Source organism: Haliaeetus leucocephalus, unplaced genomic scaffold (assembly GCF_000737465.1).
Source record: "Haliaeetus leucocephalus isolate CR32 unplaced genomic scaffold, Haliaeetus_leucocephalus-4.0 Scaffold395, whole genome shotgun sequence".
In the NCBI taxonomy this organism is placed as follows: Eukaryota; Metazoa; Chordata; class Aves; order Accipitriformes; family Accipitridae; genus Haliaeetus; species Haliaeetus leucocephalus.
Window position 1 is genome coordinate 222,438 of NW_010972831.1, and position 22,825 is coordinate 245,262.

The window sequence follows — 22,825 nt, forward strand, 5'->3', positions numbered from 1 at the left end:
AACTCCCTTCTCACTGCTCCTCCCAGAGCAAGCACCCACTGCACCTCAGTGTGCATCTCACTAGCACCTTCCTGATGGCTTCAAGTGATTTTAATGGTAAGGTGATGTTCCCACCATGCTTGGGAACTGGAGTTGTGCAAAGCCCCTTGCTTTCACTGTGGGAATGACACAGTCAAGCTTTGCTGGCAGAACTGCCTCCATCCAAGAGCTGTCCCCAGCACAGCAGGCAAGAAGTCACATTAAGCAGTCACTGTTTTAAACAACATTCTGCTTATAACTTACCTCTTGCTTGTGGGATTTATCCTGCTGGTGAATTCCGTTAGCAGACCCAGAATTTCCAACAGTCTGCAAGGGAGAATGTACAATACTTACTGAAGAGGGACACAGAGCCTAGTGGTGTTGCCTACAAGCGCTGAAATCTGGCAAGACTGCCATCTCCTTCCTTAGCAGCCTGCTCCACACAAGGAAAGGAGAATGCAAAAATCCCACCCCACTTTTGGCAAGAAGCTTCCTGCCCTCTGCACCCTGGCCCAATCCCCACATGCCAGATTGCATCCTTCCCAGCTACAAAACATCCCCCAAGTTCCATATGGACACAGACCTGCTCTTCACTTCTCACTCTTAAATCCCAATAAACAAACCCTCAGCCAGGGGCAGCATTAGCTGCAAAACACGGCACAGTGAACATCCCAGCAGTGAAAAGGACATTTGCCATTCCCCATTTCCCATCTCTGGGGATGAGTCTGCAGCCAGGGCAGGCTGTTCTATTTTTAGAAAGCACAAGAACTTTTAAGCATTTATAATGTTTCTTTAGCAGGGATAATATGGAGCCCTTCAGCTTCAAAATGACAGTACAACTGGCACAAATGAGAAGAAAGCTGCAGCCTGAAGTTACAGCATGCCAGATGTCAATTCTTGGGTCCTGGTAATCAGATTCACAGTGGTTGGTGAACTGCTGACGGCAGCAAAACCAGACATTATGGGCAGACAAGACTGCAAGGTTTAAAACCCATCATTAGAGGAACCCCAGCTACCCAGCTTCCATTCTTACTGTGATCATGAAGGTGCACAACCAACCCTACAGGACAGAGGTTTAGTTTGGGCAGGAAAAACTGGCAGAGATTCAAACCGAGCTCTGCTTTGAGAGCCTGAACTGTTTGCCGGGCAGTGAATCCTACCTGGATGGATGGCAAGAACAGTGCTGCTGTAGTCACTCAGCCTTGGGGACTGCACCCACTGCCACAGGGGATTCAGGCCTTGCACAAGGCAACATATGCTACCCTGGCTGCCAGCACACCCCATCTCTGCACTAAGCAGCTATCAGATACCAGGAATTAGGTTTGAAATTTGGTCTCAGTACATGGTCACGATAATGAACAAAGTGGCGCAAATCACTTGAAATTAAATAAACAAGCTCCCACAGCAATCACTGCAAAACCTCCAACGAAAGGCCTGAATGCCAAATCCTTGTCATTTCCTGCAAAGCTGTGAGGTCCCCAGGGTCTCCCAAGCTGAGGATCTCCCAAGACACAGAGAAGGCAAAGATCTTCTTCCTCTATTACAGGACAAATACTTTGCAGCTGCAGGCATAGAACAGCAAGGCAGCAATTACTTGACAATGAGACGAAGACACAGTGCCATTATGCTCCCCCCAGCTCCTGCACCTCCTTGTCTAACAGCAAGGCCAGCCATGCGCATCAAGGACTGCAGAGCGCGGCGGCTGACGAAGCCTGCAAAGGGAGAGCAGCAGCAGCTTGTGGTAATTAGAGATTTCCTTCTTGAGCGCGCTGCGAAGTGAAGGCTTTACAGACAAAGGGAGAGCAATGCCAAGGCAGAGCCTGGGCAACAGCTGCTGCTGTCAGAGAGGAGATGGGAGGTCAGAAGTTAGTGCAGGATGGGTTACAGCAGAAACGTGGCTTCTGGGGAAGAACCATGAATTCCCTAACTATTGCACCAGGATCTCTTTAGGCCAGCAACATCCTCAGGCTCAGCCTGAAAGCCCCTGGTTAACAACTCCCCTTCATAAGGGGAAGGATGAACAGATATCATACCGAAACTAGGAGCTTTGATCCAGACTTCCTTGTAACTAGGCGCTTTAAAAATCTGACATCAACAGAAGTTTGAAGCCTAGCTTCCCGCAATAATCCTCTGTCTGTCTCTTAGTACCATGGTTTGTAGCTGAAGGCATAATACTATCTTGTCGTATCTCTAAGATTTCTTAAGCATGAAAGTATCAAAGTAATACCAGGGATAGATTAGCTGACCTCATAAGGTCCATTCCAACTCCCTTTATGTAAGATTAGTTATTTTCTACAGCTGGGGAAGAAATAATTACCACCTGCACCACCTCTGGAGACAGGAATGCGAAAGGGAGGATTTCCTTTTTTCAAGGGACTTAGTATTAAAGCAAACAGAGAATAACTTTCCCCACCCCTCCCATAGCTTCCAACAGATGAGGTTGTCATGATGCATTTTCATCTGACACATAGCAATTACAGCAGAAGCTAAAGTCACTCTGGAGGTACCAACAGGATTACAGTACGTCTTGGACTGCCACAAACTTGTCATCACAACTACAGCTGTCCTGTCTGGTGCTGGCAGACGGCTGCTGCCGCTGCACTGCGGGATATAGAGACTTGTCTGCAACACACAGATGCTCAGCTGAGCCAGCAGAGCTTTCAGGGCTGCAGTTTTTACTGTGCACCCTCCTCCTGACTGCCTTCCTGCAAGTACTACTGCAATGCAAACAGCCATTTGGTGTATCTGCAAACTGTGCAGAAGACAGTGTCATGGGAGGAGAAGGCTTGATACCCCTCAGATTACCTACCACAACATATCTGCACTTGCATCCAGGAAAACAAGCTCTCTGCCCATTTTCCGTGTCTAGAGACTTGCTCTGTACTATCCTAAGGTGTCTGCTTGAATGCGAGTTGTAGCTCATTACTGCAAGAGAAAGACATTTTTCAGCTAAGAATTTAAATAAGCAAGTACCAGAGGAGCATTGGTGCATCTGGGCTCTGAAAGCCATGACCTGGTTGCAGACACAAGAGAAAATACAGCTAGAAGAGCAATAAAGGACATGAAGCACAAAGCTTGGCACAAGGGGCACATCACTTCGCAGGAGGAATCAATCAGGGCTTGAACACCACAGGTACGAGACGGAAAAAAGCCAAATGTGGAGAGTCAAGTTATTTGCAGCCTTCAATTTCATAAAGAAGGATGCAAGACAAACAGAAGCAGTTTTGCTTTTGTCAGAAGAAACAAAGGGAGACCAGAGGAAGTTGGGAAGAGAAGACAGTAACTGGAATGGGAACATTCCTGGTCCATCAGCAAACCCAGATCAGAATCAGAGATGCCTCCAGGAGCTGGTAAGAGAAATGGAAAATATTTTCCCAGAGTCACCTCCAAAGTTTCTGCTTATGGACTGCATGGAAATAAACCTCTCAAAGAACAGGGATGGCAGAAATCCTCAACTTCCATATCATAAAGTGCCTGTACCGCAAGGATGTGCAGCCATACGTCGTTGTACACATAAAGAACAGTTACTCACACTGCAACATTCCCCAAAATACCACATTTAGCAACCATTCTTGCAGAGCACAAAAGGATCTGTAATTACCAACTAGCAAGGCTTTTCTTAGTTTTAAGCTACCTCTGACAGAACAAAGTTTTGCCAGGCTGTTTCCAGCAGAGAGAAAGGGACCCAGCTGACTGCATTATCCCCCACAGCACAGGGCAAGATCCCAGGAGATTGCTCAAGACAGATGACTGGTGAGGGCTGAGAGACCTGGGAAACGATTGCCAATGCTCTACCTGTGTTTTCTCGGAGGAGAGCCTCATCGCTTCCATGAGCTTCTCCATCTGGTGGCCCTGCTCCAGCGCATTGCGCAGCACATCCTCCGTGCTGACAAGCCGGTGCTGCAGCCGGATCACTTCTGACTCTGATGAGGGGTCGATCAGGGAGTATCGCCGCTGATCCGTTACTGATTTTTCCTTGTCCTTACAGAGCAAAGGGAAAATAGGAGCATGTTAGATTAAAACGAGTAACTACAGAGACTAAGCAAAGTCGAAATCCACTGTAACTCGTACAAGTGTGTTTTGATTTCAACAGTAGATGGGGTCACAGCACAACCCTGAAGGCAATTTTATCAAGTGCGACCAGCAGCAGCTCCAGTTTGTTCCCAGCAGAGTTCAAATAAATTATTCACATTTCAACCACTGGAGGACACTGAAGTACACAGAAATCGGAAGACATTGCTTATTCCTAGATCAGAGATTGTATAAAACAATGTGGGGTAGCTGACCGACCTTCAGTTTCTCCCACAAATTTTAGCCCTATTTAGCCACGGATCTAAAAAACCCGTGGGAACAGCAAAACACTGGAGAAGGACATATGGACATTTTTGCTGCTTAATGAGGTGCCACTAAGCCAGGCCACAGCTCACAGGCGCCGTCAAGGAAGTTCCCATCAGATGCTCAGTAGCACAAAAGAAAGCATGAAGACTTGGAGCAAGGGTGAAGGGCTAGGACCCTCCCTGAGCAGCACAGAGCCCTCCAGCCCCCAGGCCAAGGCCAGGAGGGGTTTTGGTGCCCTCACCAGCACAACCAGTTTCTCTCGCAGACCCTTGATGTCATCTTTGAGCTTCTGTTCCTTCAGCCGCCACTCTGCTTTGTGCACTTCCCGGCTTAGGTCCCGCTCTGGCCCAGGCGAGTGCCGGTTCGCCTCCAGTAACAACACTCTCAGCTCGTTCAGACTCCTGGAAGAAGCGGCATGAAAAGGTGAAGACGTTCCAGAGCCCACACGCCACTGGAGTCCTGCTGCGCTCCCTCCCACCTTTGCTACGGACCCAAAGGAAGGCCAGCGAGCAAACCTGACCCAACTCCTACCGCTTCGGGGGCTTCAGATTTCCTGTCCTCCCCACTGTGCCAGCTTTAAAGAGACTGGGACCTGCACAAGGCACCGCATTTCAGAGCAGGGCAGCAGCCAGCTTAGCTGGCTTGTAGATGACTTCATTCGGCATCTACGTGGGTATTGAGCTGTCTTGCAGCTCCTGGCAAGCAGTGAAAGGGCAGTCCCTTTGATAATTCACAGCCCCTGATTTTAACCAAATTTGCACATGAGCATCTCTAAAGAACAGGAAAGCTGGGGACTGAACTTCAACAGTCCAACCTCTAGATTTCTTTTGGTGGTAAATTAAAGCACCCTGAACACACAGAGCTCCGTCTCCAGCTCCATCCGTCAGACCTGCAGACTGACCTTTCCTTCTTGAGTAGCTCCTGGCTAATCAGGACCAGTTGCCCTGAAGCATCGTGTGTTTTCTTGGTCAAGGCTTCCAGTTCACCTTCCAGCCTCTTCTTTTCTTTTAACAATGAATCAGCCTTCTTTTCTGCTGTTTTCCATTTATTTTCCAAAGCTACAAGAAGCAGAGGATACAGGGAGAAGAAAGGTCACTTAGTTCTTTACTCACATTCCTGCTTTTTGCCTTTTCCCAACTCCCACTCCTAGCAGCATAGACCTGGCTAGCTCTGGATCTGGCCCTATTTAAGGGCAGATCTCAGAAACAACACACCTGGCTCCATTTACGTCTGCCTCTTTCAGCTTTTGACATTCAATGAGCCCAAACCCTCCCTCACAGGATACAAATATCTTCTGCAGTGTTTGTGTTCAACTCCTGAAAAGAGACTGAAACTCCTGAACAAATTTTTACCAACAACATCCATTAGAAGACAGGCAGTTTTAACACCAGCCATTTCAGCACGTGGGCCCTTGTTCAACACCAGTACAGAGGACGAGCAAGGAAACGCCTAGTTCCCACCAGCACTGGATTAGGGAAACTTACCACTTACTTGGGCCCTTAGAGTTTCAGTTTGGGACACCAGTGATGACACCTCTTTGTCTCTTTTACTCAGCTTGTCTTGGAGGTCTGTGGGAGGATGAAAAGAAAAGACAAAGATTAGAAGCTTGGAAAATGCTTTGTGCAAATCAGGAAGGTATCGAATGTAAGGCATGGGTCGGGATGTGACAGGGGCGTGGTGGTGGTACCCTTCATCGGCAGAGAAGCAGCAGGAGACAAGTAATGGGTGTTTCTCACTGCACTCACCACCATCCAGGCATTAGGCAGTAGGATACACAGCTGGGAAGCCATATCAGACAGGTTTAAGAAAGCAACCACAAGGTGGGAAAAGAAAAAGGGAATAAAACATTAATCAAAATCACCAAAAGGAACTTTCTGCACATTTTTTTGTGTTACCTCCTACACTGGAAGGCAAAGACACGTTTTCTGGAACCGATGCATTTCCACACTCAAACAGAACTGTAGATTTGAAGTACGATGCTTTTGTGGCTCAAGTCTGAACTGGTTGGTTTTAGTACATCTATATATGGCTTATTCAGTGTGGAAACAACATGCACACAGACTGAGTGGCCATTTTAAGAGCAGTGGCTGCTGGACCTAGTTATGCTTTGCCTTCACTAGGCAGGAATTACCTGTCAATCATATAATTTGGTATAGCATATATGTAATCCTGTACCTGCAAAGACAGTGACGAGCTGACTGACAATGCTTAGCTAGCATTGAGGGCAGAACACCTCTGTCTGAATCCAGGAACAGCTGGAGGGACACTCAAACTAAACAAAGTGTCTGTTAAGTGAAGTTTAAGCCAGTAAAAGTCCCCAGTAACCTCCATTTAAGTTGCTCCATCCTGAGCAGGACTTTAACAAGGGCTTTGCAGAGAACAGACACCTTAGAGGTGAGTAATGGAGAAAAAGCTATGCTACCGTAAGCCAAATGCCATTTGAAAAGAAAAATGACAAGTTAGTCCTTTACAAATCACCTTTGTGATCTAGACTGATAACATTTTCTGCTACATAAAAACCAACCCTAAGGAAGAATGAAGAAATACGAGTCTCCTGGGAATGAGCAAGGGAAGACATGATCTGGAAGCACCTTACGTATCTTGGAACAGCCCTGAATCCTTCAGACACCCAAAAATGTATGTCATCCACAGCAATGTGGTAGGACATCGCTCCTAACAGGGACCATCTGGGCCATCCAGCATTAATCTTGCCAGGTCTGCTGTTGCTCAGACTAGGGGTTACAGCTTACCCTCTTTGTGAGGGAGGCTGAGCGCAATTCAGTTTCAAAGCTACTTTATAGAAATTTTCTGAGTGCATCAATTCTATGTTTTGTTAAAAGGATGGATTTGATTCATAGTAAGCTTAATAAAAAAAAGTAACCCCCATTATTTTAAGCCTGTCACATTAATATCTACCATTAGCAGTCCTCTCCTATGAACAAATTACATTTAATGTCTGGATTTTACCCACTGTAAAAATCAGTGATGGGATGGAAGTGCGCCCATTTCCCCAGACCTGTCTCCAGCCTGCACCATCTGCATGGTGAATGTCTAATGCAAATAAAAAACATCCACCCCTGCATATGCTCAGCCGGATTAGAAGGGGAAAAAAAAAAAAAAAAGGCAAACAACAAATGCCGTCCAGCAAAATCTGAGAGATGAAATGGCTTCCTAAGCCCCTTCCACACAGCCGTCCCTGCAAGAGCAGAAAGTTGGAGGAAGGGAAGGCACACGATTTGCTAGAACAGGGTGTTCCAAAAAAACCAATAAAATTTCATACCTTCCATAGTCTGCTTCATTTTTATCTTTTCTTCTGAAATATCATTAGTTTCAATCATCTGAAATAAATGTAAAATATGAGATGTGAAACAGCCCTTTACCCAAAGATTCAAAGCCAAGTTAACAACCACAAAGCCCCATCCAAAGCAGAAGTGTATCCAGTACCCAAGTTACAATTTTTTTACATCCTTCCTGAGAGGGAAAAAAAGGCTTTTGAGGAGTCACTTCTACAGCTGGGTACTACTGAAGGCTAACTGGTGCCATCTGAGAGTGCCCACACACACCAGGCAGCTACGCACAACAGCGAGATTCACCAGGGAGGGAAAAAGTGATCAGGCTTTCCCCACAAGCTCTGGTCCCAGCTTTCACAAGCTCAGAGTTTGTGCAGAGCGATGGAAGAGCTGCTCTCCGTTGGACCAGTCTCCTGTGGTTAATTATGGCAAATATTCAGGTGCAAATGCTCATTAGCATTCAGCTTGAGACCTATCAGACAACAATTTCCTCAACTTCTGAAGAATCTAACTGTGCCCAAAGTTATAAAAACAGTAATAAAACATTGATAAAATAATAATTATTAGAGAATGAATACATTAATAAAAATAATAAAAAGCAAATGCTAGTCCATATAGGGGATTCTGCCTTTTCCCCACCCTCTTTTGTCTCTACTGGAACGAAAAGCAGAGCTCACAGCCAGGCTTTCCATTGCAGAGGCCACAATGCCGCCCTTCAAGCCTTTTCACATCCAGCAGCCTTTGGTGGGACCTCAGCACATGCCCCAGATCAAGCAGTTGCTGTGGCCACCACCACTGAAAGGCCCAAGGTCAGTCCCCGAGAGCCTGAGTGGGCTGCGGGATACGTCTAGCAGAAGCAGGAGTACACCCAAAGGGGAAATACCTGATGTACTTTTGGTATGGAAAAACTATTTTAACTGCTCTTTGGAAGCGCAGTTGTGGGTCTCACTTGAAGGTCTAGGAAAGACGGTCACAGAACACATTTGTTTGTTTAAAATATTTGGGTAGTTAATACTGCAGTCACATTAAATTAGCTAAGACATTTAAAAATAGAATTTGCCCTGTGATACTCAAAGGCTTTCACCCATGCATTTCTTACCACGTTTTCCTGATTTTAATCAATACATAGTTAAAATAATTATTTTGAGACTCCCTGGTTCTAATCCAATATCAATATCCCCCAGAGCCCTCCACATTTATCTAAAGGGCTCTGGAACAAGCCTCCAGCTTCTTCTTTTACATTCATTCCTGTTTGAATATTGGCTGTAATATGTGACATGTTGTAATAACATCCACTTCTCGCAGGGCCCTGGCTGTACTTATTGTTCACAACTGTCTTTACTAGATGAAACATGTTGAGCAACCCTTGAAACATCATTAATGCTGTAGATTCCTCCTTGGGCTTTTGCCTTTCCTGTCCAGTCCAGTGTGCCTTTTTGCAGGCATGAAGCTCTGACTTGGTCAACAGTAATTCATGGGCTTCACTTTGCTGCCCAGAGGTGCAACGGATTTCAATGGGGCTGTTCACGTTGGCAAATTAAACATTGGCATTGTATTCACTTCATTGGCACCTCAGTCTGGAACAGTGACTACATTACCAGCAGTAGATTTCAAATGAGTATTCTTAAAACGTGCACATTTCATGGCTTATTTTAATTCACTGCATCCCCACAGGGACAAGTTGTAAGTTGGGTTTTTGCTCACTTCTCATGCAAAATCCAAACACAAATAGGGGTCCAGCCTAGAACCGTAAGTAGCAATCTCCCCCGCTCACTCTAGTGGAAAGCCAGCCACGTGTCCCTGTGCCATGCACAAAGGCAGGATGGCATCCTGTGGCAAATAGTAAAAAAAATGAGGATGACTTAAAAAGACACAAAGGCCACAGAAAATTGACCTCTTCATATTATTACTGCTTTTATTCCCTGGGAGGCTCAGGACTTGTATTCAATCAGGCATTTTACTTCCCCACCCTGGTGCCATCCTGACTCTTGCTAGCAGCTCTTCCACTATAATCCTCAAAGTCAACATTTTCCTGTGTCTCCCGTACATGCTGCGAAGCTTTCCCACTGCCTCTGCTGCATTGCTGGCACACACCTCCCACCCAACCCCATCAGCTCAGCCCCCAACAGAGGCTCTCAAACCATGATCCACATGCTGGACAAGCTACATGCTCTATCTCAGCATGGGCAATGACTCTTCTTCCACCCTGTCCTCCACCTACCCCTAAAGGGCCTTGCTCAATAATACACTAAGACTGCTGCAGTTCCTTGGAGGACAACAGCTGTATTGTAGAAATGATGCTTTTCCAGCTAATAATGCTGCTTGCTCAGGGTAAGAGCCCACCCTGACAAACCACGATAGCCCTATCTATACTGCTGCCACAGGACTCGTGTCTTCAAGCCCAGATGTGGCCCACTTCTCTTTGACTCTTATTTCTTCTAATTGTGCCACTGTACTGGCTTTCAAGAGCGGGAAGACACCTTCAGCATGGAAATGTAGTGCAGAAAAAGCACTAATCAATAGAAGGTAACAACATCCAGATACTTTGAGGCATAAAAGCCTCAGAAAACTGCACAAGGCAGCAGCTGAGGGCTACTCCTAGGAAGGGTTACTAACAGTGATGACAAACAAGCACAATGACCCGGAAGTCATACATTTGCATGCTGAGAAGGATGCAGGGCCTCCATGGACTGTAGCTTGTTCTCTAAGACAAGCACTTTTTCCTGCAATCTGTGGATCTCCTGTTTGCTCTGGGCTTCTGTTTTCTGTAATGTTTCATAGTCCAACATCTTCTTCTCAGCCAAAGAAATCTGCTCTTTCAAGAAAGCTATCGCTTGTGTCTGATCTTTATATTCATCATGAAGTTTCTCCAGTTCATGCACCCTCAGCTCAGCATCTCGACACTTGTCCTTCACATCTTGGAGCTCAAGAAGGTGCTGATTACTTTTGGTTTCCAGTTGCATTTTCCAGTTGCTGTTGCTTTTTTCCACTTCATCCACAGCCTCCTGCAACTTCAGTTTGAGACTCTCTTTCTCCTTTATATGAACAGCCGTCTCAATGTCATGCTTTGCCTTCAGGTTCTCCAGCTCAAGCTGGTGCTCCATCTTTATACTCTCCACCACTGCCTTCAGTTCCACAATCTCCTTATGCTGGGTGTCGGGGCCTGTGCTCAGTGTGGCTTTCAGGTCCTCCAGAGACTTCTGGTGGTCAGAAGCTAACGTGTCCAACTTGGACTTCCAGTTGTCCATGAGCCCCATGTTCTCATTAGTGGCTTGCTGAACTTTATGCTTTAGGTCAATGATTTCCTGTGAGTACTTCTCATTGACAGATTTCAGCTTCTCCATCTCCTGCTGGTACTTCTTTAATGTCTTCTCGTACTTCTCCTTTAGCTGGCTGCTCTCCTTCTGATGCTCCTTGTTGGCAGACAGCAGTTGATCGCGTAGACGAAGAGCCTCTGACTGCAAGCCAAGGTTATGCTCAGGGGTCTCTGCTTGGTGAGAGCTCCTGAGGCACTGCCGAAGCTCATCCACCTCGCTGCGCCTCAGGCTCAACTCCTCCTCCAGCTGCAGGATTCTGGACTTCTCTGCTACCGTGGTTAACTGCAACACAACAGAAGACAAAGTCAGTCCCCACCTCTCATCGCTGCATCCTTCCTTTTAGTAAGTGTGCTCCAGTGGAAGTAAATCCAAAGTACATTAGTCAAAGTTCAAATAAACAGGAAAAGAATACCCAGCACCCTCCAATCCGAGTACAGTTTTGCACCAGGGTAACCATCACCAATAACTCTAACAGTTATGTCTTTGTGCCAATTGCAATTTGTTTTTTCTAATATGAACCTTTCGTTTTCCACAGAAAAACATGCATCTTTGAAACAACCCTTAAATTCGCTAGAGAGCAACAGTGATTTATGAAAAATAATGTCCTGAAAGGGCATTATATTTCCAGACTAGGCATCTTGCCAGACGATGCGCAGAGGAAATGTGACTGCACGTGCAGGAATATCACAAGCATTGAAACCAGCGTCAAGCATATCATGTTTCCTTTATTGCTCAGCAATCCTCAGCCTACAGACCTCTCTTCCGCATCGTAATTTGTTTACCCTGGTGTAAAAAGGAAAAGGGATTTTTACACGAGTACTTGTTAGAGTTTATTAGCAAAGTAAAAATAACATAGAAGGCTAGAGGATGCAAGGCAATAAATCTGACTATGGTTAACATTGAGCATAAGGGCTATGGATCAATGTATTACGATCTGAATGTAACCTAACAGGGCTGAACTACCTGCTAGTCACAGGGAGTTCAGGGTGCTGCAGCTATGGATGGAGAAGAGATTTGACTAGATGAAATATTAGAAAAAGGCAGAAGAAACAAGGAAACCAAGCCAAAACACAAGCAATCAATTCCATATCATTTCAATTGCCATTATCCCCACTAACGATCAGCCCAGGAGGCTGGGTGGTTTTATTTTAGAAGGGCACAGGGGTTTTCAAACCAGTTAAGCCCTTTTGGAGAACCTCACGTTTGTGTTTTCTACAGCTCTAAAATCCATTGGTGAGAAGGAAGCTCACTGTAGCAAGTTTGCCACTTCTCACACCACACCAGCATGAAAAAGCCCTTTCCACATCTGGCTGCTTTTAGGATCGTGTGCGCTGTTCATCTGGGCAGCCTGTCCTGTTGCAGGCAGGGCCAAGGATCAGAGCTGGTCCACCTGCACTCACCAGTATCTTCCATTTCACATGGCAGCTCCCACAACTGGAGGGGGGACAAAGGGAATGCTGATTGCAATGTTATTTCCTATTACAGCCTGGGGGACCCTCAAGGCGGAATGAATTGTGCAGGGTGCGGATATTATTTGGGCATGTTAACTGAAAGATGAATTGTGAAGAGCTCGTGTCAAATGGTGGCATGGGGCAGAGAAGCAAACTCAATTTGAGAAACAAGTCCCCACACGAGAAGCAAAGCTAGAAATTATACCATACTACTATTTCCAGGAGAGAGAGCAAATAAAAACCAAACAAAAAATCAGGGAAGTCTAAATTCAAGCCAAAACCAATCAACCCCACAAAAACCAAAAGAAAGAAACCCAAAGCAAGGCGTCATGAGCATCAACGCAGGGGGCAAGCGCGCTGTTCTGCAGGCAGGGCAAGTGGGGGTCGATTACCCTGGTGTCCTCTAATTCTCTGAGGAGTTTTTCAGCCTGTGCCTTCTCAAACAGCAGGCTCTGCTCGAGCTCCCGTATTCGGGCATGCTCCAACTGCGTCTGAGTCTGGTCACACATAGGGAAAAAAGAACAGTGGAGATGGGAAAAGGGGAAGGGAGAGAGAGAGAGAAAGAGAGGGAAAGAGAAGGCTGCAACATCATCTTCAGTGTACAAGACAAGGAAAGGCAGTTCACAACAGGAGGAGAATAAAGATCCAAACAAGCAAGAAAAATTCCAACCAAACAGAAAATGGTCACTACGGGATTTTACATGGTACTCGTAGTGGCTATTCAGAAGAAAATGGAATCTGTGATGGGAAAAACATCCCTCTGCATTAGAAAGCTGCTTCAGCGTTTTCCTGCATCAAGACTATACTGAAGACACTTCCTAAAAAGCAAAGCTCCCACCACTGCAGACCACCAGTACAAGACCCTTGCACCACATACGAGAATGCAAAGACCTTGCAATGATTCTCTGCATCTCTCCTCAAGAAGAAGCACAAGGTAGACTGAAAAGAGTTGGAAGTTCCCATCCTCTTTTTGCTCCGAAGACAGCTTGAACCCTGCACTAAGTGGAAAAAAAAGCAGGTCATACTGCACATAGCACATTGCTGAAACCAAAAATACACTGCACTGAAAGCAAATCGGAGAAATTTAGATACCAAACTGTTATATAAATCAGTGCTTTAGGTTTGAATAGGGCTGCTATGAATTTCAAAGTAATTTTTGCACACTAAAACTCTAATAGCCTTGTACACAAGAAAACAGAACTATTTTTTTGTTTTGTTTTTGGTTTTTTTTTTTTTTAGACAGATGATTAAACTAAGCACAAGAAGTTTATGTAACCTGCCCAAATCCAGGAGCATTGACTCAGGGCATTGCTTCAGTGCCCTTCACTTTTAAAGCAGAAGTACCATACAGCTGCACTTGGTGGCAAACCTCAGGACTCCACAACAACCACTGTAATATCATGTAAAATTTCCCATAAATAAAAGAGGAGAGGAGACATGGGAAAATGCATGCAGACTCTGGCCTTCACATTTTTTTAGCTTACAAAACCAACATTTTCCTTTGAATTAAACTGGACCTACCAAAAACCAAACAAACCTGATCAGAACCTTTTTTTTTTTTACTCCCATTTTCTGCCCTTCATTTTCCATATAATTATTTGCTTCCCCCTCTTTCTATTGGAAGCAGTTTTAAGGATTTTCTGCCCTTTCCTACAATAAAGCAAGTTTTGATTAGTTGCGTACAAACAATGGAAACCGAAGTTTGTAAAAATCCATGTTTTCTCTTATGGCTTGAAAGGTATCATTGTACATGTATTCATAGATGGTCAAGATCACAGCTGCCAGATATATTCAGACTACTCCATATTTTATGTAGTCTATTTGACCCCTGAACAAGGCAAAAAAAAAAAAAATATGTGGGCCTCAAGAACCCAAACATTATCAAAACCCCCAAATAATATCACTTAAGTGCAAAAGTTGGCTGAATGCATCTTAATAAGAAAAACTTAATTTTTTACTGAGTGACTTCTCCCGCTCTCTGCAAAGCTCAAAGATCCACATCCCAAGATGGAGCTCCAGGTTTGATTTTATTTACAGGGATAATTATTCCATCGATACCAATGAATTTTCCTCAATTTACACTAGCTCAAAATCCCCAAGTGAAACTTCAGTAACACAAACTTTTGAAATTACCTTAACTGGTGGCAGCACATCAGATATTGGCTACCTGGAGATGCTGACCTATTACAAAACTAATCTCTGAATCTCCCAAAGAGACTCTCTCAAGACTCCTGAGGTTGACACTCAAGTTCCCAGCCAAGCTATCTCAGTTCCACCTGATACTCTTGCTCAGTATCCACCAATCCTGCTATTTTCCAAGTCTGGAAAAACACATGAAAATAGAGGAGAAAAATAATCAGGGAAGAAAGTTAATCAACTGTTTTACAGTCCTTAAATTTTAGATTCGCATCCAGTCCTGTGTTATTTCTCATTTTATGCAAATTGGTTTGGCTAGCCAGTATGACTCAGAGCCTCAAATCCAAAGTTTTCCTGCACTTCCTTGAGGAAGTTCAGATCTGAATTTTAGACTCACTTCTAGCTATTAGCCTTAAATTACTATTCACAAATTACAAACTGACTTCCCATTGGTGTTCAAGGCATGATGCAGGTTCCAGGAGATGAGCATGAGATAGTTCCTCGAAGAGGTTAATATTTCCTATAAAACATGGTCTTGCCACCATAAAAAGCTTTTCTTAAAAGGTTTTGTTTTCCTGCAATTGCTTTTCACCTTCTAAAGTACTGTAGCATCGGCACTGCCAACCAGGATCAAAAATGGGTTGAATTCATAACTACATTTCAAGGCTAAATCTGCAGGTCCTTCTTTATCAGAGGTACAAAAACTTGATATATATTTCCAGGCTTCAGACACATTGATTTCTTTGGTCAAAGAGCTTCTAGGGATGTTGCCTGCTGTGCTCAACACCTGAGAGTCCTGGATTGTTCAAAACCTACATGGTATTGTGAAAAATACCATGGGATTTAACCTAGCCTTCAGCAGAAACCCTAGATCCAGGGACCACAGAGGAGATAATCTCTTCTTACCATTGTGTCTGTTACCGGCTCTTAAGTACAAGATAAACATTCTCCTCTGAGTACTCGGAAGAGGGCTGCTGGCATAAGAGGACTACAAGACCAGAGGAGAGGAGACAACTGTCACTGGGTTTTGCTTTTGGTATTTGGGTGGTTAGTTCAGCTCTAGCTAGGGATGCGAGGGGCTGTGCTAGCAGCCACTGGTTGACTTTGTTGTGATTTTACATGAAGAATATCACGAACAATCACTTCCCAGGAAACAGACCACAACATGAAGGAGCACTTATCCCCCCCTTGATTTCCAATATGAAATTTCAGTTAATTACTTGCTGCTGGAAATCCTAACTGTCTCCACAATAAAGCAGGAAGGTGAGAATTAACTCCAGTGTGTCAATCATTCAGTCTGAGCATCCAAATTAGACAGGAGAGGATGTAAAAACTGACCACAGCCAAGCCCTCTGTCAATGCCTGTGCTGTCGCTGGTGTTGGACTCACAAGGGACATCCCAGTTCTCTGGATCGCAGGAAACCAAGCTGCTCCATGACTCTTTCCTAAGAAGTTATTTGTTCTTCAGTACAGACAAACATGGAAGTGAGGACAGGACTCTGGCAGCCTGCAAGAAGCTTGGCCACATCCTCATTGCAAAGCAACTCCTTCCCAGCCCAAATGAAAATCAGATCTATCCTCAGTTTGGGACCTGCAGTCATAGGAGCACTTATGTCACAGCAGCGTACCATCTTGCTAAAATGTGGTGGCTTTTTTTTTTAAATATATCTAAAGATACCTGCTAGCTAGCCCATTACCATTATTACACAGCCAGGTTTAAACACTTAAAGCTTACACAGGGGCAATTTGCTGCTCTCAAAAGGAATGATGGATGGATCAACCACCCTTCTCTAAAGCACTGGGGGAAACCTGTCACATAAGCTCAGGAATCAATAGAAACCTGATTTTGCACCCACACACTATGCAGAAACTGCACTTGCTGTCCTTTAGCAAAGGTCTGCTATCAGCGCATTGCTGATTTATACCGTCAAATGCATTACTCTGCTTCAGCTTCCGGATAAAGAGGAGAGGTTTATGCCAAGAGGGTCAAAGCCATAGCAACATACTCATCACCTAGTTTTCTCGTTCTCCAGGGCTTTTATTGATATTACTGACAGCGAAGCACAGGAGCAGGTCCCTTGACACTTCTGGCTGTTACTAACCTAGCACTATAGCTAAAGATAAGGGAAAGTCCCTTGATTTCCACGTGTAGAGCAGAGCCTTGCTTTCACAGAAATATTTTCATTTCCTTTTTTTCCCCACAGAAAAGCCTCCCACTCAAGGGCAAGCTCCCAACACCACTTCCAGTTTGCACAACGCTCACTGCAACAGCACCGCTCTGAGCAACAGCCCTTCCAAATGAAAGGGTATCCTAGTGTCAAACCCCACACTCGTAGGCAGAGGACTCCACACGAGGACACTGCAGGTCGAATGATACACAGCATTTTGGCTGGAATAGAGTAGCATCTGACTGGGAGATTGTGTGTGCCCATTAGCTGCTAATAGCAGGACACTGCAGGGACAGTGACTGAACAGTCAATTCATTTCTACAGTGGAAAAACATATGTTGAAATGCATTCAGATACAGTCAGATTTTAACATGGCTTGGCAACTCATGGTGACATTTAAAGCCAGGCTGGCTGCATGTGATTAATTCTAGGCAGCTCCTAGCATTATTAGTCATTGGGCAACATACCAAAGAACAATATTCACAGTTTATACCACAGTGTTCGCAGCAGGTCCAAAGCCATCAATAAAGATTAAGTATTGTTTAGAGTTGAGCAAAAGGTGGCAGAAATTACTCAAGTGAGGCCCCACATGCAATTGTTAAGGGTGTTAGGAATTACCTCCAGATCCCCCTTCGTAATGGATTCTTCCTCCACACGGAACTGCAAGTCCTCCACTTTCCTGGGGAGGGGAAAAGACACAAAGAGCAATCGGTAACACCCAGATCAGCATCCCATTTCTAAGCAGCCATTGCACATGGGCCTCCTCTGCACAACCAAAGCCTGAGAGGAGACAGATACAGACAATCTTTGTATACAAACAGCTCAGCGGAAGCTAAACAGCAAGACCCATGGAGCAAGACAGTTAATAAGCAAGCTTTACACAGAGCAAACATTTACCTCCTTGCAAGATACACACTCACAGACATGCTGTTTCTGTTGTACCACCCCTCAGCAAGCACAACTACTGTTCACTGACACTGGGATCCTGAAAACATGAAAACCACAACCAGGTTTCACTGGTTTACTTAGACCTTGTTATCCTGTAGCCAAGCACTGGGCAATTCCTGTACCAAACACGCAGGTTCCATACAAAATATTCCAAGGGAACCAGAGCGTCTGCCTCCTTGGCAGACGGTGTGCAATGCTTAATGTTTCCACAACATGGAAACGGTGCGCTGCCCTGGCAGAAAAGCCTTCACCAGAGATTGTATAGGCCAGTCATGCATAGATGCACATAAAACCACATGCACAAACACAGACATGCCTAGGACTCTTATACAAAGTCTGAAGAGAAAATCCAGTAACAATACAAAATAATTCAATTTTCTGCTAAACTCAGTCCTCTTTGTTCTCTTTACTGATTTAAAAAAAAAAAGACAATAATGAGGATGTTGAGCTGGTAGCCAGATGTAAAGCCTCTGATTCTGTTACAGATAAAAATAGCCATGAGTGTATGTATCTAACTTCATAAACAAGCTTCCTTGTCTAAACCTCCTCTAATTAGAGGAAGCATCTGTTGATATTTAGGAAAGAACTTGGCTGTCTTGGGTTAAAGGGCCTCCTGGAGCTGGGAAAGTGAGCTGCCTACCAGGACAACGGGGAGACTTGTGCACGAAAGAACAATTTGTCCTCAGGAGGGGCATAATTCAATTGAAATCAATGCTGTTTTCAGTTATTTAATACATAGAAATGTCTTTCTATTCCCACTGAAGAGTTTAATTATATAGATGAAGCAACTGGACTCCAAGAATGACAAGCAGATCTTCACTCTTACCCAGAGAGGAAATGTATGTATCATCATATATACATGGATGGGGCCTCTGGGATGTGGGGAGGTGATGAATCACACTAAAGTAAGGCTGTACTCCAGTTTAACTTCCCTTCCTCAGAAGGAATGACCTGAAGATCAGCACATCACAAATAGAGGGGAAAGAAGTGGTCTTTAGCAAAGCCAGGTTGTACAGAAAGGTTAGGGGTCTGGGATGGCCCAACCTTCACAGTTCTGTTTATTATCCAGACTGTACTGTATCCTATATAAGGATATACTGTATCCTTAGCCAAGAGCATCTGAAGGCAAGGCTTTGTCACTATCCACACTCTTGCCATCAGTTAATCCCACCTTTACTGAGTAACTCCATTTTACACAGTGACACGGCTGAGTTTGGTCACGGTATCAAATCTCAGAGCAACTGATATTACTGGTGCCCTTCATTCCTTCAGGCAAATAATGCTGCTTGTCCGTGCTTTGTGTCAGGAACCGAACAACAAGGAAGAGGGCTGAAAACCCTCAATAACATCCCCGCCCAGAAGGACACCAAGACTATTTGGCCTTCTACTGGCAGTGGTAGATCAACTGTTTGCCACCGTTGTATTGTCATTGCAACATTTGCCATGGTCAAGTGCTCTTGGACATGCAAGCAGCCTGTCAAATACTTATCAGGGTCATGACAGAAGTGCCAGCAGGAATGGAAGCTGATGGTGTCTTTTTTTCTTAAGAAGTGCTACACGCATTTGGCAAGAAACAGTGTCAAATCATGAAACTCCTTTTGGCAACAAAACAGAGGTGCCCCTATCCTGAGTACGAGCTGCCCTGGCTGGCTGTTTGTCTTCCGCCTCTCAATTGCATTGCAACAGCAGGGCAGGTTCAGCTGAGCATATTCAAAAAACCTGAGACTGCTCACGTCACATCAATTACCGCATTGCAACCCCACCGAACAATATAGCATTGAGTCTCCTCTAAGAGCCATAAGACATAGGAACGTACAAGACTAATTGGAAATACTTCACTGTTCAGTTGTGATTAGCAGCAGTTTGTCAGCAAACGGGGGCAGTCACAGTGCTGGATGCCCAACCCTACACAAGAGTCACATCAGATGTGCAACTGCAGCAAAACTGTTCTAAACTTCCCACTACCTGAAGCAGCACACCCCTTCCCTACATGCAGGCACACCACTGTGGCCAGGAGAGTGAAATACAGCATATCTGAGGTACTGGAAGACATCCAAAGATTACTTTCCCGGCCACTTTCTTCACCTTAGGTCCAATGAACAATGTTCTTTGGTAAGATCCTCATCTCCCCCATGACTTCTCCTCCACACCCAACCACTCCTGCTTTACCTCTTCTCCTCTTCCAGCTGGTTCAGCAGCTCAATCTTCTCCTTCTGCATCCCATCTACCAGAGCTCGTGCTCGTTGGAGGTTTCCTTCTGCCTCCGTGACGTACTGCAGCAAAAAAAGAGCCCGAGCCACAAAAGTTAACAATGTTTGAAGTACAGAGTTTAAAAAAGGATCAAAACAAGGGAACAGAAGTCTTTGATGATCTGTTTCAGAGGATGCTATGGTGAGAAGGTAGATTTTCTAAAGACCCCAGTATGTAGGCATCAAAAAGAAAAAAATTGCTCAATCTCCAGCAGCTGTAAATTTGATCCATGCTTCACTGCCTCTCTGACTTGAACCCTTTGGAGAACCCAGCTCTGATTAAGAGTTAAGAACTCGAAGCCTGAACAGTTTTGAAAATCTGGTCTGAGGTTACCAGGCGCAATTCAGCCCTGGTCAAGAAGCATGAGACAGTTCAGACTTGTGTTAATTCGTTACTGGTAATGACTGGAAAATACTATACACAAGGAAGAGGGCAGCTTCCAATTGATTTGCCAATTTTTCCTGCATTTCTGACAGGCAGGTGTGGCCCACCACACAAAGGCATGCAGTGCTAACCCTGCTCCCTAGTAGCTGACTGGGGTTTATCAACACGAGCAAAGAATTTAGGACAACAGCAGTCATGAAGAGCCACACATTGACGAATAGCACAAACACAACTCCTCTCTTTAAGCATTCAAGTGCATAAAATATCATTTGTACAAATGCTTGTGCAAAAAAAAAAAACCTACTATGATCACCCCGTTTTCCTTACAGATCTCTTGACTTAATGGGATAAAAACATCCTCTGGCAGGAAAGCAGTGACATATGAACTGAGCTGATGTTCTCAGCAGCGTCCGATAGCATCAAAAAACCACTGCAATGCAGTCTCAGCCAAAGCCAGATTGGGTGACTAAGGGGAACAAGTTTGCCCTCCACTCGCATTTCAGCATTCAAATGTATTGATCCCCCAGACACAAACTATCTACTGTCTTTTTTCTGGCACAGCCCTTTTTCTGCTCCTGGCTTGGGGCAGAGAGAGCACACGTGACACTGGCAGGATTGGAGAAAGAGCCTCACCTTAACCCACCATGCAGGAAGCTGTATCCACATAAGAGGCAGAAATTCAGAGCCCAGGTTTCACATCAGGAAGCTACAGAGGGGTAATGTTACGATCTGAAACTTTCAGAGGATGCCAGATATTTGAGCGCTGGTAATAAAGCCACATCACCTCCTACCTGCTCATGCTGGGCCTTCATGATGGCAATTTCTTTCTCCACCTCACAGATGTGGCTGGTGGCTTTGGCAACCTCAGCCCGCTCCAGGTCACGCTCTGCCAGTAGCTGTTCGATGTGCTGCTGCTTCTCCTTCAGTGCCTCCTGGAGAGCTGTGGTGCCAGAGATTTTTCGGGCATATCGAGAAGAGGTCTCTGTCAGCTGGAAGAAGAGTTAAAAAGAGGCAGGGGTAAAGCTATGTCCTTCTCAGTCTAGAATAGCTTAAAGTCCCCTGTTAAATCTGGAATGCAGCCACCTACTGATCATTTATTAGGCTGTACAGAGCTGCAGTTCCAGTTCTGGACCCTACAGTGGAGTTAACAAGTCTGCAAGACACCTGAACACTGCTCACAAGCTCAATAGTTCTTCTACACTGCAATGAAAGGACCATTTCCCAAAGGACAGGACACAGGGTGGGAACTGGGTCAGGAAAGATTATCATGTGTTGTATCATCTGCCGCCTTAAATGTATTTTATTGATGATCTGCACTGGTACAGTCCCAAACAGTGAACTCAGCTGGGAGGACTGATCTCAACTGAAGACTGGTATGGGTTACTTGGATCCACTCCCAGTAACGGATACTGCACCCTCGTCCCCAGCCAAGATGCAGCACACACTACGGCAGAGTCAGAGGTTTTAACAATATTGCTGCCTGCTCTGGTGTCTGCCTTCTTGAGTACCTGCCAAAGCATAAGGCATGTAATTCAGGACAGTGTCAGCCCTCCACAGCAGAACGCAGTCATTGTAGAAGCTTTTGGATAGCTGTTCAATACAGCAGCGCACTGCTACATGACCACACGGGACAAGAAGCAATGCCATTTTTCTGCATGGATCCCATATAAAACCTGCTCTTGACAGTGGAGCTGAGATTCGTCCCATTGCAAGTAGCAGTTCAGGCTCTTTAATGCTCACAATTGCTCCGTGTCTGTTATGACTCTCGTGTCCATGGAGGGAATCCTATTTGTAAGCTGGTTAACAGCATCCCACACTCCACTCCCCTCATCTCACTGATGGTGAAGGAGCAGCTGCCCCAGTGCATCTGCTGAAACAAAACCCCAACCCTCCCACTTTGTAGAGCTGGGTCACAGAAGTAGATCAAGGCTGCACAGTCTGTAGAAAGAGTCACTTACCAGCCCGCTGCGGCTTGGCCTGCCCCCAACAGACGATGCCACTGAGCTGACGGAGCTGATGGAGGAGCTGCTGGGGCTGTGGGTTAAGGCAGACACTCCCATGGCCATTCGTTTGCTCTTCTTTGCCTTGGCAGGGCTGGTTGATGGGAACCCGATCCGGATCACCTTGTGGATGGGAGCAAAGAGGCCAAATTTGGGAGGACACTGAAAATACCTGTAATACAGGAGATGCACCAAGTCAGAAGCAGTAGAGCATCCATCTCACCCAAGCCTCTCAGAATGGCACTGCTAAGCAATACGCAACCGTGGCCCTCAGCTCATCTCTTGGTGCTTTGCTGTGATGTTGTTTCCTGTATGCAAGCAGTTGGATTATTCTCCTTTCCTGCCACTTAGAGTAGTAGCAATCTTCATGTTTTCACTTGCGGTGCTTACACAGGGAAACCCAATTGCCACACTATTGCACTTCGATGAGAAGCCAGGAAAGACCCATCTGGTAGCCTGGATAGCACAAAGATCCCAGTTCATAAACACAGAGAAAGCACATGCACTCCTTCCCTATAAACCAAC

At 45.2% G+C, this 22,825-nt stretch overlaps 1 protein-coding gene across 1 annotated transcript in view; it reads right to left on the bottom strand.

Moving 5' to 3' along the window:
* Positions 1-255: 255 nt before the first annotated feature.
* CLIP2 (CAP-GLY domain containing linker protein 2) overlaps positions 256-22,825 on the bottom strand; it is a 61,116-nt gene continuing 38,546 nt past the window's right edge. Inside the window, exons 4-15 of the mRNA XM_010573895.1 lie at positions 22,259-22,472; positions 21,092-21,289; positions 19,836-19,939; positions 17,337-17,397; positions 12,807-12,911; positions 10,301-11,245; positions 7,637-7,694; positions 5,841-5,924; positions 5,258-5,414; positions 4,598-4,757; positions 3,814-3,999; positions 256-345 (exon numbers count right to left, since the gene is read on the bottom strand). Of these exons, the coding sequence (XP_010572197.1) occupies positions 256-345; positions 3,814-3,999; positions 4,598-4,757; positions 5,258-5,414; positions 5,841-5,924; positions 7,637-7,694; positions 10,301-11,245; positions 12,807-12,911; positions 17,337-17,397; positions 19,836-19,939; positions 21,092-21,289; positions 22,259-22,472 (2,362 nt within the window). The remainder of the gene's footprint in view (positions 346-3,813; positions 4,000-4,597; positions 4,758-5,257; positions 5,415-5,840; positions 5,925-7,636; positions 7,695-10,300; positions 11,246-12,806; positions 12,912-17,336; positions 17,398-19,835; positions 19,940-21,091; positions 21,290-22,258; positions 22,473-22,825) is intronic.